Below are 16,220 nucleotides of genomic sequence, written 5' to 3'. Positions count from 1 at the left end.
AGCGTAATAGTGCATGCACCGAATTATGTAAAAATTTTCAATTGAATCATGTCAGAGTTTAGATGGCCAAAGAGAAGCCCGTAGAAACCATAGGAGAAAGGTACCAAACTACCAAATAAGAGAAAAAAAAATCTACAGAGACAAAAAAAAAAAAAAAAAAAAAAAAGAATAGGAGGGAGAATTGAGAGTTTTTGAATATTTTAGGGTTTTTTGGTTTGAGATTAAGCTCCGAATTTAATTGGTTGCTTTTATTTTTTATTTTTAATTTTTTAAAGATTGAACTTGATTAAATATAAATAAAATAAAATAATATTTAGTTACTGAATTAAATTAGGAGTCACTGAACTCAAAGCAAATAAGATCTCAAGTCAGCACTTCTAATTTATTTTAAATTATAATATATTTTAAAAAATTTGCTAAATTTTAGAGAGAATTTTTGTAGAATATATTTTTTAGACGGTGATTTTTAAACACACTTAATTTAAAGTATAAAGTTTAGTTCGGTTTAAAACTCAAAGAAGGCAAAGTGAGAGAGAGAGAGAGAGAGATGGGGGGGGAGGTGTGGGGGTGTAACGTACACCTGCGGCGCAGTTCAGAAAACATAAACGGGTCGGATCATGGTAGATCCGAAAGGACCCGTTAGATACTATCCGAATGAAGAAGAATGCATCAAAAGTCGTGGCTATCCTCCCTCTATTCTCCTCTTCAAGCCACGAATAAATAATATTTTTTTTTACATTATTGCTATTAGAATTTAGAAGCTTTCAAAATATCATAATTGCCCGTTATATATTAAACGTCATAAGTGCTCCTAAAATTTGTGGAGTATTTCAGGATTACTATGATGGTTAATCTTTATTAAAATATTTTTAAAGCTAATAAATATATATAAATAACTAAAATATTATTCTTAAGATGATGAAAACAATTTTTGTCTCTCACGAAGTTATCAAGATAAATTATTGGATAGCTTTTAAACTATTTTAAACAATTTACGACAAAACAAAATAATCTTTTTGAATAGAAGTTTAATTTTAATCATAATTAATTATATTTAATTAACAAAATATTAGTTTTGAGAAGAAAACATAATAATTTTGGTAGAAAATTATAGTATCTTAAAGAATGCAGCAGTAATTATGATACCTTGAAAATCTAAACAGAAAATATTAGAGCAAAATTATACTATCTTACATTCATATCCACAACTTTGGGAGTTCCAGTCTGATATTATATGTCAGAAACCGCAATCTCTCATCCACAATACCGACTTGTGGTTAGAACTCACTTTGTCAGCAATCAAGGTAAGCTCACAGTGGTGATCGGATTGGTTCCATTCTCATTCATGGAGGAGAGAAGATTCCTCCATATAAACGAGAGAGAGAGAGAGAGAGAGAGAGAGAGAGAGAGAGAGAGAGAGAGAGAGAGAGATGTCTGTAGCTGCCTATATCTCAGGGCCAAGCCAACTGGTCCACCCGAGAAAGTTAGAGAAAGGAGCCGCCTTTCGACCCCAAAAGACACGTTTCTCTTTTAAGGGAGGGATGATGCAATTCCTAATCGAGTTGTTCTTGAGAAACTCCTCGTATGGGGTGGAGGAGGAAATCCACCTCCAAATCCATCAGGCGCTTCTCCCCAGTTATGGAGTGGGAGGAGTGCAGGTATGATGGAAATGCCCACGTACCCATTTGATCATACTCCAGGGATTTATTTAATTGCGATTATTCTTTGTCTAGTTCACTCCTCTTGGATTAGCTTGTTGCTCTTCTTGTTAGTGTGTTTGATGGTACAAGGCTATTGGTCTGGATTGGGTTGATATAGATAGTATAACTAGTTAACTACGATGTAGGTGATTTACATTTGCTTGTTCTGTTTGCTAACAGAATTTTCTGTCCGATTATTGTGGATTTTCCTGAATCCTGCGTATTACCACAGATTTTATACGAAAAAATTGTCAGTTATGCGCTGTTATTCAACTACAAAATATAGCTGTATACAAGCTTGTCTATGTTAGGTTTGGGAATTACCAAGTTTGTCTTGAATGTTGACCAGATGATTGCTGTTGTATAATCATCTTGCTATTATTTTCTTTTTCTTTTTTCATTTTCATCCAACGGTATATGCAAATAGGTGCAAGCCTTCCCATACTCTAAATTGAACTCGTGAGCCATTGCCAAAGAACGGTATGCTTCTCGACTTCTCCTACTGGGTTGCATGTCCACAGCTCCCACCTTCCATGTCCCCTTTGTAGCTGTTTTTTTCAGAGATTTCAATTATTATTTGAAGTAGACATGAACTGGAACTATATAATGTCTTGGCAACATACGAGAAACTGAACATTTAGAACACGGAATCTTGTAAGTTTAGTTCTATTATTGAGTAAGAACACCTGATGAAGTTTTCCAACAGATTGGTTTTTCAAAGTGGAAGTGGGATAAAAGATAAGATTGTTCAAAGCTAGGTAGTGTTCATCTATGTCTGCATTTGATTTGCTGCATCGTGCTTCTTCCTGCAAGACCTTGATCGCAATGGAGATATAGCATCAACTCGTATGTTCTATACATAAAAATATCTGTTCTTTAACTCAATACTTTCTAGGCCTGTGTTGATCATATTAACTTGAGCCTCTAATCAAAGACGAACTGTATTGACAAGATTGAGATTGAATATAATGATACTAAACCATATGAGAACTGAATGTTTATTTGAGTGCAGCTCTGAGATTGAGGTTGATGTTCCATGTTCAGTAGCCTATCAATGTTATTCAGATCGTGAGGCCATTCCTGAATGGATGCCATTTATCTCGTCTGTTAAGGTGCTTTCTATCATTTTTGAGTCCATTTCTTCTATTTGTCTGATTTGTCTGTATCACATGCCTTAACTTTTGTAAGCTGATTATGTGTTGTCTGAATTGAAGAATAGGCAGATCATGTGCTGTATCAAATTATATAAGTCTCTAAAATTATATCTGAAAAACTGTACGAAAAAAAAATTGCATCACAGTCCCTTTATTTTTCACTTTTTCCCACCAGATATTTCTGAATTGCCTTTCCGCCGAGGAGTTGTACTCAGTAATTCAACCCCATTTCATGAGGTTCTGCCTATGTGAGCCCATAACAATTTTCAAGTGCATGATGTATTGATATCCATGAAGCTTTTGATGATTTCACACATAAGTTTCTTTCTTCTGTTGGTGAAATGTTACTAGGTATAGACCAGACTGTTTTAATTAAATAAGCATACTACTAAATAAGTGAGTGCAGTAGTCCACTATCTCAGAAAATGACTAGCAGACTATTTACTTATACAAATAACTTTCTTCAGGAAATAAAAGGAAGACACCTGAAAATGAAGTTTCTATTGAAGTCATACATAAAAGCTTCACTGCAACAACCTGTCATGCTTTTAGCTGAAGTATGAGGCGTTTGGCTGTGCTGTTGAATTCTCTTGGCTCTCCCGAATCATGCAGGTTAGATATCAAGAAGGTTAACCTGCGAGATACTGGTTTTTCGTCAGAAGTAAATTCAGTTATTTGATGTATAACTGCCAATCCCAAATCAGAAGATCCACTGGCGATCTCTAGAAGGTCTTCCCAATGGGTCAAATTCCAAGACATACTTTCATCATGAGTTTTCATTTGCATTTATGGTACTTACTACTTAGAGCATTCAAATTCTTGCTAGATCTGCTTCTGTTGCATTTCAATCTATATGTTTCCTTCTCCTTCTTGTCAACTCTGTTGAACTTAATTGTTTCTGTTTGTTTGTGCCGTCCTAAGACACTGATAACTCCTCCTGTAGGAGTTATTATTGTTCCCATTTATGTTGGACTTTTTTTAATTTCTATATTAGGCTTTTCTTTTCTTTTCTTCAGAGAAGCGGGAAACACTCCGTTATATATTATTACTAAAATAAAAATGAGAAAGATTTACATGGAAATGAAGGATGAGAACAGTTCAAAGGAGATCTTGGAGGAAGGGGGAAGAATTTCTCCAGAGCATCAAAATATAAGAGCAATTTGAAACCTGACGAGGTTTTGGCTTTCTTCGAGAAGATCATCTTATTTCTTTCCCTCTAGAGTAGCCATCAGAAGACTCTGAAGAGGTGGTCACAGGCCCTGCGGAGGTGGACAGGGATTCTCATCCTTCTCCAAGCCAACCAATAATCTGAGACGGTGTTGTGGCGGTCTGATGCACCAACATTGGCAGCAGCAAGTCCCATAAAGGCTTTCTGAACTCACACAGCAGCAGAAGGTGATCAGTAGATTCCAAGGCCTCATCTGATATGGGCCAGATGGTGGTATCCAAGTAGCCGTTATGGACTAGAAAATCTCTGGTATGAATACTGTTAAGGGTTGCTGGCCAGAAGAAGATCTTCACTGTAAAGGCACTTGTGCTTTTAGGCGTTAGCCTAACTTGTGACCAATATCTTTCAAAACTTTTGGAGTTTTGAGATTGTCTGGTATATTAAGTTAAGCTTTAGTGCATTACAATAGACAAACTGCTTGAGCCATTTGAAAATGTAGACAAGGATTTCTGTGTGCCCTGTCTTCCTTTCAAGAAGGATAAGAAAGCACAGGAACTTGGATGGAACTTTTGGAAATGGAGTGAGGATTTTGGTGCTAGACATTCCGATATTCTGGATAACGTCATGAATCTACGACTCCTTGTTATCATAAACTTTCAGTACACTGAAGCTAACCATGCATGGTGACTTCCGGAATTTCATGGTTCATTGTCATATCATTTTTTTGAATCAGTTGCAGTTAAGAAAACTAATTTCTTATCCTTGCAGGGGTGCTGTTCGATTTTTTTCCCAAAGGCTCATCCGCATGTAGCGTCCCAAGTGAGTTAATTGAGATTCTTGCTTATTATATTTCAAGTTCTTCATTCTGATAATCATCTCACTGATCATTTGTTGAGCTGATTCAGTATCTATTCCTTTGCAATATCAATTTTTCCTTCTTTTTTTCCTGCAATGCAGTTGACCATTTCATATGAAGTTCCTGAAATTTTCTCTCCAGTTGCATTGGTAGGTACACATATAATATAGCAATCTAACTTTATAAAGTATGATTTCTGTGTGAATCATCTGTATGTGTTCAGGCACTGAAACCTTTCCTCGAAGGATTGCTCGCAAATGGCTTGGAACGTTTTGCAACTGCTGCAAGAGATTATCAAAGAAAGATCCCCTAGCATTGACACAAGATACTCTTCATTTGAATTTTAATATCTTCACAAAACTCTATTACAAGAGAAAAATGAATTCTAGCAAAAGCAACATGAGATAGTATTGATTCTTAAAGGCTCAATTGGTGGCAAAAGATGAAGTTGTTCAGTTGCTTCAGCACTGTTAAAATTACTCTAATGGTCCTGGGCATCTAGATGTGAATCATTTGTACAGCTACTCATATTTCAAACTGCCAAATAGTTTGAAATAATGAGGTAGGCATGTCTGGTTGAGATTAAATACAACTAATTTGATTGCGTAGAAGAGCTTCCATGTTTTAAAGCACTTACTGGTGAATCTCATGAACTAAAAGTCGATCATTTACTTGCAAGGATATGATCTTCACCATTCAAAGATACACCAAACTGGGAGGCTAATCCTATTAGAACTTGGAAGTCTCTCAAGAGATCTATCCAAATTGTTTCTCCGTAATCTATGGGTCAAAGATCAGTAACTACAAAAGCTTGTTCATCACCTCTAGTAAAGAATTAATCTAAGGGGAAGCTACTGAAGGTCAACTGGAAGTTAGGCACTTCAAGAGGAATATTGATTAAAGTTATTGACTAAACTTATTAAGTGGCCCTTGCCAGAAAAAGAACATCTAAAACCTATGGTCAACAACGTGTATTGAACCTGCTATTCAACTTCATTTCTGCATTTGATGAAAATACGACTCTAGATAGACGGAATCCAGATCAGGCACGAACATAGATGATAGCGTGCGAAACCTGTTAGAAAAAAAGGTCAAAAGAAAGAAGGAAAAAACCAACTAAAATTGTTCTTCCAAGATGCTGTTGAGAAGTTTGCCATGCATTACGGAATAGGCTTCATAAATAGTCAATATGAAACACATTGAATCGCCCTCATAAAATAGTTCACTTTTCATTCAAAATCCTGAAGGTGCAGATGGGAGAGGCACTATTATAAGAAAAATATGCTGCAAAATGAATGGAAAAGATACAATAAGAGAAGGCGCTATTAAACAACAAAATCATAATTCCTGCTATGGAGCATAATCCAGAAAAGTGGATGCCTGGTTCCATTTATTGTGCACACAGAACACACTCCCGCAGCAGTGATCTCACTCTATTGCTTCATTCTTTATCAAAGACAAGAAAATGAAGAAACCGAGCAAATAACTTAGTGATAAACATGTGGCAAATTGCCAATGCACAAGTACCTTCAACAACAACAGAGAAAGAAGGTGAGAAATCAAAGCGGTTTACTGTGAACATATTCAAAATTATTTCACAATTTGAAAATGAGACCGAGCTATAGTATCCCTTTATATGTGGATGGGTTTGTCATAGGTCGCCATAGCAGCCTCTTTCACGGCCTCACTCATGGTTGGGTGTGCGTGGCATGTGCGAGCAATGTCTTCACTTGATGCTCCATATTGCAGCGCTAGCACAGCCTCATGGATAAGTTCGCCAGCATTCGGTGACATTATGTGGACTCCCAATATCTTGTCAGTCTCTTTCTCAGCTAGTATCTTAACCAACCCATCGGCATCATCAATAGCCTTTGCCCGGCTGTTTGCCATGAAAGGGAACTTACCGACCCGGTAACTCACACCCAAAGCCTTCACCTGCTCCTCTGTCTTGCCAACCGATGCCACCTCCGGATGTGTGTAGACCACCCCGGGAACCATATCATAGTCAACATGGCCTTCCTTGCCTGCAATGAACTCCACACATGTAACCCCATCCTCTTCCGCCTTGTGAGCAAGCATAGGTCCTGGAATTACATCCCCGATAGCATATACTCCAGGCACACTCGTCATAAAACGGTTGTCGACTGTGATCCTCCCAACCTTGTCAGTTTGGACACCAATGGCTTCCAGCCCAAGACCAGCTGTGTATGGAGTCCTACCGGCTGAAACAAGAACCACATCAGCTTCAAGTGTGCTCTGCTCACCACCAGCTGCCGGTTCAACTATCAATTTCACCCCATCTCCAGATGTGTCAACACCAACTACCTTGGTCTTGAGCATGAACTTCATTTTCTGTTTCTCGAGCATGCGCTGGAATTGCTTCCGAACTTCGCCATCCATTGTTGGGACAATGTCTGGGGCAAACTCAACGACAGTCACCTCTGAACCAAGTCGTCCCCACACTGAACCCATTTCCAAACCAATGTATCCTGCGCCAATCACCACTAGCTTATTTGGAATCTCTGATAAAGCCAGAGCACCAGTGGATGAAACAATCTTCTTCTCATCAATGGTAATTCCAGGAAGTGCTTTGACATCAGAACCAGTGGCAATAATAATATTTTTCCCTTTAACAACAGTGTTGCTCCCTTCAAGTGTGTCTACAGATACTTCTGAGGGGGAAATGAGTTTCCCAAAGCCTTTGACATAGGTGACTTTGTTTTTCTTTAAAAGACCTTCAATTCCTCGAGTGAGACCAGAGACTGCTTTATCTTTCTGCGCCATCATAGCAGGCAGATCTATTTCAAGCTGAGAAAATTTTACACCATGGCTTGGGAAAGCATGCTTGGCTTCATGGTACATATGTGAGGAGTGAAGGAGAGCCTAAAATCATTAAAAAGGACAAGACGCCACAGTCGTGAATAAATGCTAGAGTCTCAAGGAAACAATTGAAAATTCAATAAAAAGCAATCATCAATACATGAACACTTGAGAGAAAGAACAATAAGATCCAAAAGATAAGGCATCTGTGTAACTCATGCAGTTCAACCAAAATACTACAAATAACCAAAAAAACAGGTGTATGAGACAATAGCTGATACCTGATGAGAAACTTCAAGTGAAAATATAACATGACACCCACCTTCATACAATTGATTTAGCTTAATGTGATTTAACTCTCTGAGACTAGATACTAGGCACAAAAGAATTGCACTATATTTCAGCTCAAGAGATGGATGAGCTGTTATTTTTCACTAGTAGGCATTCCGGCTTAGCGGGCAGGTTGCTTAGAATTGTCTTTTATTCAAGGCATAATTTGCATCTTTCTTATTCCTATCTAGAAAAAAGATGCAAGCCAGTAAAGTTTGTCGATGTTCTTTAACAAACAACTTCCGTCCCGCAATTTTCAAATCTTTACATCTCCTTAAGTTGGGTATATTTCATTTGACATCATCACTCTAAACCTGATTTCCAAATATAACATGAACTTTTGTTAGACAAAATGGTTTATCCTTTCCACCAAAGAGCTAATAATCCATAAAGCAGCTAATTGTATCTGACTTCTTCAGTTTCTTGGACTTTGATATTATCAAATTGCTGGAATCACTTTTTGACTTGATTAAAAGAGCTTATGTGACATGAGAGAACAGAACGATTCATAAGGGTATCCAGTAAATCCATCTTACCCTAATTCTGTGCATTTCCAATCTTTCAACATGATAAGAAAAGTATAAACTGATCTAGCTATCCATAAGTAATCAAGTAATCATTTAATTGATTATTAGCATCTGTACTTTTCCTACGTAAACCACATACCTCTGTTTACAAATGAAAATTTGGTCACAGTATTATGCTATCATCAGGTATTGTTCTGTCACCTAATCCTAAGGTCTCAAGTTTCTTCAAACTCATTTGAAGCTAACAGGATCAGCAAGGAGTGAATTGGGCACTTCCTAGTAAATACTAGCAGCATATTATGTTCTGTCTGAAGAAGGGGATTTTGTGGGAGGAAATACTCTGCGATATTAAAGTTCTATTCATATTCTGAGCAGCTGGCGTACAGGGAGTGGAAGCACAGAAGAAGGCTACGCTGCTGCTGGAGGAGGACAAGCAATTAAGGGTGATGTTTTTGGACTAGATAATATAAGTTTTGTTTCATTTATTAGCTGGGAATTACTTGAACTTAAATGGTCGTGACAATGGTGGTTAAACTTACTGGTCTGTGTAGGCACGGATGTTAATTCTTCTGGTACACTTTTGTGGTGTTGGTTTTAGTATATTTTTATTTTTTATTTTTGGTTTTCAGTTAGTCTTGTGGCTGTCATGAATCTGCTACTAAGTGATGGTAGTCTCCTATACTGGAAAAATGTTTGATTTTCGTAATGAAACAGAGCCTTAGGGCTTTCTTTCTAAAAAAAAAAAATCTAGCAGCAAAATTTCTGAACTCATAAGTACCATAAAAAAGAAGTAATAGAAACTAGCTCCAAAATTCCTATTTACCTCCTGCCCATCTGATTGGAATAATTTTAATTAAATAAACAATCAAAAACATGTTTTCACAAAGCCATCAACCATATCTAGCCACGAGTTAACGAATTAGTAGTGGAGGGGTCTTACCTAGAGTACAATTCATTTAAGTCTAAAAACTAACAAATGAGCCTCTTTTAAGCATCTAAGCAAGAAGCTAAATGCATTAGTGCCAAATTAACTCAACCAGATCCAAACTCCAAGAGAAAAAATAGAACCAAATCAAAACCAACTGCCAAAATCCCAATCCCGCGCCTCATTTACTTAACCTAATCACAAAATTTCCCTCGCGTCTACAGCATTCAACTAAAAAACAAACTGATATCAAACAAACAAACCGATACATCAAAATCCACATAGCCCAACTGAAATCAAGCATTTAGATATCAAATTAGGGTGGTTATTACCTTGGAAGGGATGCATCCGACGTTAAGGCAGGTGCCGCCGAGGGTACCGCGCTTCTCGATGCACGTCGTCTTCAACCCCAACTGCGCCGCCTTTATCGCCGCCACGTATCCCCCGGGCCCTCCGCCGATGACCACCACGTCGTTCTCCTCCGCCGCAGCCGCGAATCCCCGGCAGAGGCCGGCGCTCCTAGCCGCAGCGGCCACCGCCGCCGTCGGCCGAATCAGTTCTCCTGCGCGCCGCCTCGCGAAACTAGCCATCGCCATCGGTTTCGCTTTCTTTCTCTTCTCCTTCTCTTCTTCTCGTTCTCTTCTCCCTTTACGCGATATATAGAGAGAGATCGAGAGACGAGGAAAATGGCAGACCAGTAAATATAGCGAAAGGTGGAGACGACGAATGTAGGAGAAATTTTCGAGAACGCCACTAATGGCGGCTCAACCGTCAAATGGTTCGGATGCCTCGCAGAGGACAAATCGGACCGTTCGATTTCACGTGATCCTGACCGTCTGATGGATATGATAGAGCCACCTTGGTTATTGCTCGGATCTACGTCTGTTTATCTTCTTGGCGGAGGGAGAAGAGAGGAGAGGGATGTGCTGTGCTAATTAAAAGAAAAGGTGTGCATTTATAAATACTCTATCCTTGTAGGAGTTATGGACCATTGAATCCAAAGGAAATGGTGTCCTCAAAAAGGCCACCTTCATCCCATTTTGTTCGAGGAAGAGACTACAACATCATAAATTCATGAACACGATTACTAGTTATATTGTTCTTTTGCTAGATTTTTTTTCTTGTTCTCTTCTTTTGGATAATGGATTTTATGGAACAAATTAAAAGGCAAACAAGCAACACTTATCTACCAAAAGTTGGACGAGATTTTAATTTTTATAGTGTATGTGACATCCATGGTCACAACTAGCCTTGAACCATGGTATATATGACTTTGATTTTTGGCAATGGATTATCCTATTTATGCAATGACATTGTGGATTATTAGGATTTTGGGATAAGCCCTTCTTTTTGTGCAGTGTGATCATGATCAAACTATGGTGTGGCAGTAATATAGCTCACAGATCATCTCTCAGAATATAGCTTATAAATCTTCATATTAAAAAGAAAAAGTTTCCAATCATTTGTTACAAATGAGGAGAAAGAGAATGCAGCCTAGAATCATTAGAAGTCCAACATCCAATTGTTATTGGAGATACATGCGCAACAGAACTCGGAGGTTTAAGCAAGCAAAGATTTCATATAAGTGGTTATAATACCTAAACAATAAGGTTACAACAACCAAGCCGACTATTACACAACAAGGCTAGTTTCCACACCAAAAAGAATAAAATATAACAGGCACAGCAGCAGCAGCAGCAACAACAACAAGAAATTGCAAATGGGATGATCAATTGCATGAGGCTCCCGGAAATTTGGGTCTACAAACCGCAAAATGTATGCTGCCTTACTCCCACGGGGTTTTCCACACAGCTTAAAACACTTAGTCACAAAGAGCAAGTCTTTTCACCACACCGAGATATGCTCCTTAATGTTAAAAAGAAAAACAAAGCAGATACCAATATGCCTTTCTTAGTTTCCGAGAGTCGTGTTTGCCCCCAAGCTTCCATTTGCTCAGCTGATCTGGCAAATTGCTCCATTCTAAGAATTGTACACCATGTTCTTTCTTCCTCACAGAGGTTAAGCTTAACTCAAATGGTGCCGCTATTCACAACATATAGGCTGGTGCTCTCTCTGCAGCTTCTCCCACAGGCACAACAGCAGCCTTGGGCTTTGATAGTGGGCAAGAACATAATCAGACTCACATCCAGTATTATGAAACCGATCATCATTAATGTAGTTTATTGCTTGACCAGTGTTGTTATATTCTTGAATCCAAATGCCCATTGCAACATCTTCAAGTTTGAACAGCTGAAACAGACAAAAGAAATCATTATGATGATGCATGCGACCTAATTGTAAACATAATGTAAGCTAATTTGAGATGCGAAGCAAGAATAATCTAGTCTTACTTGGAGATTGCGTTCCTGATGACCCTGAACAATAAACTTAGCAACGTCTCTTGAAATGATGTATCCAGGACCATGAGCCCAAGGTGGATATGAATCATCTGGCCATTCCTGCATAAATGTACTTATACTCAGTCAAATAGGAAAATAGTCCAAAGATGGGAACTTTGATAGAACTAGATGTACCTCGGGACTAATAAACCATTTGTTATCCTTGTCCCTCTCTGGTAATGATTCGAAGGCAATGAGACCATACAAGAGTCCATTTGAACCACTTCTCTTAAGGCTAGAGAAAACTTCATCAATTCTGACAAAAGCATCATCATCCGTTTTCATGATGTATTTTGCAGGAAGAATTCTGGTCTGTAAGATTAAAGATGAAAGGAAAGATAATGCTCCCATTGCATCCATAAATTTATACAAACCGCTTGTGGATAATTGGCTTGTTTTGACAGAAAATAATTCAAATAGATATGCCAAGATACCACATCATAGTCAATATAATACCAAAGAGGTTTCAGTTCTGGTTCTTTCTATGCTAAAGCTAGAACACACTATCATGACCAAAACTATGCTGCAAGATTTTTTATGGTTTAGGTTACTTTAGCTTGATCTAAACCAAAATTCAATAACCCAAATAATAACAAAAAAGATCACAAGTACAAAAGTAACCTTGAGATCCAAACATGAATTATTTTTAAAATATTTAGTGTCATGTGAACTAATATATTGTTTTTAACTCACTAACTACTTTAAGACCTTGTTTGGCTTGAGACTAAGCCCCGAACTCGATTAGTTAGTCTTATTTCTTAGTCTTTATTTTTTGGAGAGTAAACTTGATTAGATATGAAAAAGATAAAAATATATTTAGTTACTAAACCAATTTAGGGATTCCCAAACCAGTTCAGGGGGGTTCTTAAACTTAAAGCAAATAAGACCTAAAAGCTTAAGCTAGTAATGAACGACAGTTTTTATCTTTTATATTTAAGCACACCCCTTACTTATGAGCGTGACACATTTTGAAAGCCTAAGAAATGGACTAGAGTTATGGGTTGAAATTTTATATTTTAAACAACAAATAAGCTTGATTGGATTCAAACTCAGAACTTTCTGCTTTGGTATTAATGTTAAATACTATAAAAGCTTAAGCTATTAGAGAATAATGATTTTTATCTTCTATACTTTAACAACTGCTTTTATATAATTTGCCATCAAGTTAGTCTATCAGTTTGTATGGTATCATCTGATCCTTTGTATGACCTTTTATTCAATGCAGACCACCTCAATCAACAACTCCTCATTTCAACTACTACTATTACCTTCCTTTTAAATTTTAAAGCAATATTTAAATTCAAAAAATGCCTTTGTATGATCTTTTATTCGATCCAGACCACCTCAATCAACAACTCCTCATAGCAACTAGTATTGCTACTTTCACTTAAAAGCAGTCTTTGAATTCGAAAGATGTGCACTGAGAAGAAAGAAGTAAAATTCTTATGTATTAACTAAGAAGGAAGCATACCCCAAGGATGCAAACCGCAATTGTCTTTAATGTGATTAAGCTATAATAGTCAACAAAAGGCATAAGCTGGATATCACCATAAACCTGAGCTTCTTTCCAGAGTTCCAGATTCACCTGCTTATTCTTGTGCTGCGTATTGTACAGGAAACAAAGATGATAGTGTTACCAATAAAGTGATTATTCACATAATAGACAGTTTAGAGGTAAGCATAATTGGACATAATCATCTACACTTCTACAGCATCTGTAAGCGACATGCACATACATGAGGGATCTTCTTATTATCAGTCAAGAATAACTCACACAAAATCAAAAATGAATTGAGTTGAATAGAGTTCTAGTACTTGGAGCAATAAGCAATTCATGAAAATGAATTGAGTTCACTTACAAGACCAGTAAAAAACCGCACTGCGACATCACCTGAGCGAACAGCTTCATACTGCATCCACGACCGTCTCAGGGCCATTCGCCGCTTGAAATTATTTCCAGTTGAGAAAACCCCTACCAGCATCAGAATCCTTCTCTTCAAAATTGGAGGAGCCTTTAGGAGTTCAACATCACCAACTAAATCCAGATCACCAGAGACTGGCAGGCCATTAGCTACGGTAGACAAGAGATCCAGATCGCCAGCTACCCTGACTTCAGTTACCGACCATGGCTCAAGCCTCTGCAAACATCTATCACTATCAGTTCACACCTTTCTAATACTGCCCACTAGCATATCCAAAGAACATCAGAGCAATCTCATCCCTTACCTCCCTATATGCAAAAGAAGTCTCATGCCTCCCATTCACCGACATATGGAACCCTTCCACCCCAGCCCACAATGTAGCAGTAAAAGGATGACCTTCCATGAATGGGAAACTAACGCTCAACCGAGCACTCCGCTTGGATCTCTTAACAATCTTCTGGTCATCATCTCGACTTCCATTTAAATTCTCAGGAACCACACTCTCACCCAACTGCTCGTTGCATCTAACAAGGCCATCAACTGTACTAACTCAATGCTGAATGAGTTCATCATAAATCCTCTAACATTTTATTGCAATCAATGATCCCAAGAAGTTACCTTTAATGTTACTATCGGCGGCGGCGGATCCACTAGCCGGGCATCGCTCCCATTCCCCCCATTGGCGCTCTGCCGTCCAGGAATTCTCCGCAATGACAGGGCCATCTCCATCCAAACTAACATTGCAATGAAACACCACAGGTGGATCCACGTCCCCATCACCCAAATTCGATCCGATGAGCTCGATCTGAAACGCACTGCTACCATTTCTGGCAATCGGAACACCGACCAAGGTCACCGCCGAATCCTCCACAAACCCACACGGGATCTGAAGGGAACTCCCGGCTCCATCAACGGAGAAGGGGCAATTCCGCTTCTTGGGGTCTACTTCATCGTCGAGGGCTGCGAGGAGTTCTCTTACGGCAGCGGCGGCCTCACGGACACCGTCGGCGGTGGAGGCGAGGGCGTCGGAGCGCGCGAGGAAGGGGCGCATGTGGGCCCAGACGAGCTTGGAGGATAGAGAGGATCGGGTCTCGCGGGTGGAATTGGGAGGCGGGAAGAGGTCGCCGAGGCCGGAGAGTGAGGAGAGGAGGTGGCCGCGGCGGCGGTGGTTCCGGCGGAGGTGTGGTTTGGGAGCGGCGGCGGATGTGTCAAAGGTGGCGGTGGCGGTGGTGGTGGAAGAGGAGGAGTGGAGGAGGGAGTAGCGGAGGATTAGGACAAGGGCGAGGGAGAGGATTACGGTTCCACCAGTCCATTTCTTCATCTTTGTGGAGGACACCCTCTCTTTTGTGGAAATTTTTCGGGTTCAAGTTTGGGGTTCCCGGTGAGATGGGAGATGAGGAGGACGGCGACGACCATGGAAGCTCTTAGCTCCAGGTGAGCTAAAGAAGAAGGAAGTGTTATCGGATCGGGTTTTCCTATTTTATCGGGTCGGGTTTTCCTATTTTATCGGGTCGGGTTTTCCTATTTTATCGGATCCTGTTTCTTGTGAGGATTCTATTTGACCCCCCTTTTTTTGAGCGATTTGCACACTAAACTAAAATAATTTATATTTTTACCTCACTGCCATTTTAGTGTCTTCGTTAGCAGCTTCACCCAATTACTTTTAAAATTACCACACCATCACTTTCGAGAATATCTCCTTACATTAAAAAAAAATCACTATTTTCTCTCTCCGTTGGCATGAAGAATTAAAAAAAATATATATTTTTTCGTAATCGATCTTCTCCATATTACAATTCATCAAAATCTCTGATCTCTTCTTTGGAGCTTCTCCGTCTAAAATTAAATAATTTATCAAATTACAAAAAAAAAAGGGTGTAAAGTAAATTCTTGCTATGATAACTCTAATGACGAAGATAATAACCATCAGCTCGAGTATCATTACGACAAGAGCCCAAATGATTAAAATGCCTCGCCGTGTTGGTTAGACAAAACATACAGTGTTTTTGATCTGATTTTTGTTTAATTATCTTCATCTTTCTTGTTAGATATGATTTAATTACTAAACTTTTAAAAACTCAATTTTAATAATACTAGCCATATAGCACAACCTAGAAACCCCAGGGTGGGAAGTAAGTAAAGAAACATATGAATATTATTTAAAGATAAAGAAAACTTATATAAGAGGGGAGGATATTTTTGTTCGCAAAAATAAATTTTTGACGTCAAAAAAATTAACAATCTTATTTTACTCATAAGTATATGAATTGGTTTAAAATATTTTATACAATAAGTAAAGTAATTTTAGACATAAATACGTGAGATAAAAAGTGTGCGGTTTTGTAGAAATCCAACAATTACGGATATTTTTACTTACAACAACGGTAACTTCGATAGAAGATGTGAGTTCCAAATCCAA

At 38.6% G+C, this 16,220-nt stretch overlaps 2 protein-coding genes across 2 annotated transcripts; both read right to left on the bottom strand.

The window, feature by feature from the left end:
- Positions 1-6,238: 6,238 nt before the first annotated feature.
- On the bottom strand, positions 6,239-10,410 carry LOC140799192 (dihydrolipoyl dehydrogenase, mitochondrial). The gene is made up of 2 exons (XM_073153372.1): positions 9,813-10,410; positions 6,239-7,761 (listed from the first exon to the last, which is right to left on the bottom strand). The coding sequence occupies exons 1-2, from the start codon at positions 10,074-10,076 to the stop codon at positions 6,511-6,513; spliced, it is 1,515 nt and encodes a 504-aa protein (XP_073009473.1). The 5' UTR covers positions 10,077-10,410; the 3' UTR covers positions 6,239-6,510.
- A 629-nt stretch (positions 10,411-11,039) lies between these two features.
- LOC140799254 (hydroxyproline O-galactosyltransferase GALT3) lies at positions 11,040-15,220 on the bottom strand. The gene is made up of 7 exons (XM_073153471.1): positions 14,420-15,220; positions 14,106-14,341; positions 13,739-14,017; positions 13,351-13,479; positions 12,015-12,191; positions 11,832-11,939; positions 11,040-11,730 (listed from the first exon to the last, which is right to left on the bottom strand). The coding sequence occupies exons 1-7, from the start codon at positions 15,120-15,122 to the stop codon at positions 11,524-11,526; spliced, it is 1,839 nt and encodes a 612-aa protein (XP_073009572.1). The 5' UTR covers positions 15,123-15,220; the 3' UTR covers positions 11,040-11,523.
- Between the last annotated feature and the right edge of the window lie 1,000 nt (positions 15,221-16,220).

This window comes from Typha latifolia, chromosome 12 (assembly GCF_019914945.1).
Source record: "Typha latifolia isolate L0001 chromosome 12, TyphaL0001v2, whole genome shotgun sequence".
In the NCBI taxonomy this organism is placed as follows: domain Eukaryota; kingdom Viridiplantae; phylum Streptophyta; class Magnoliopsida; order Poales; family Typhaceae; genus Typha; species Typha latifolia.
Note: the sequence above shows the minus strand (reverse complement) of the source record. Positions and strands in the feature narration are given on the sequence as shown.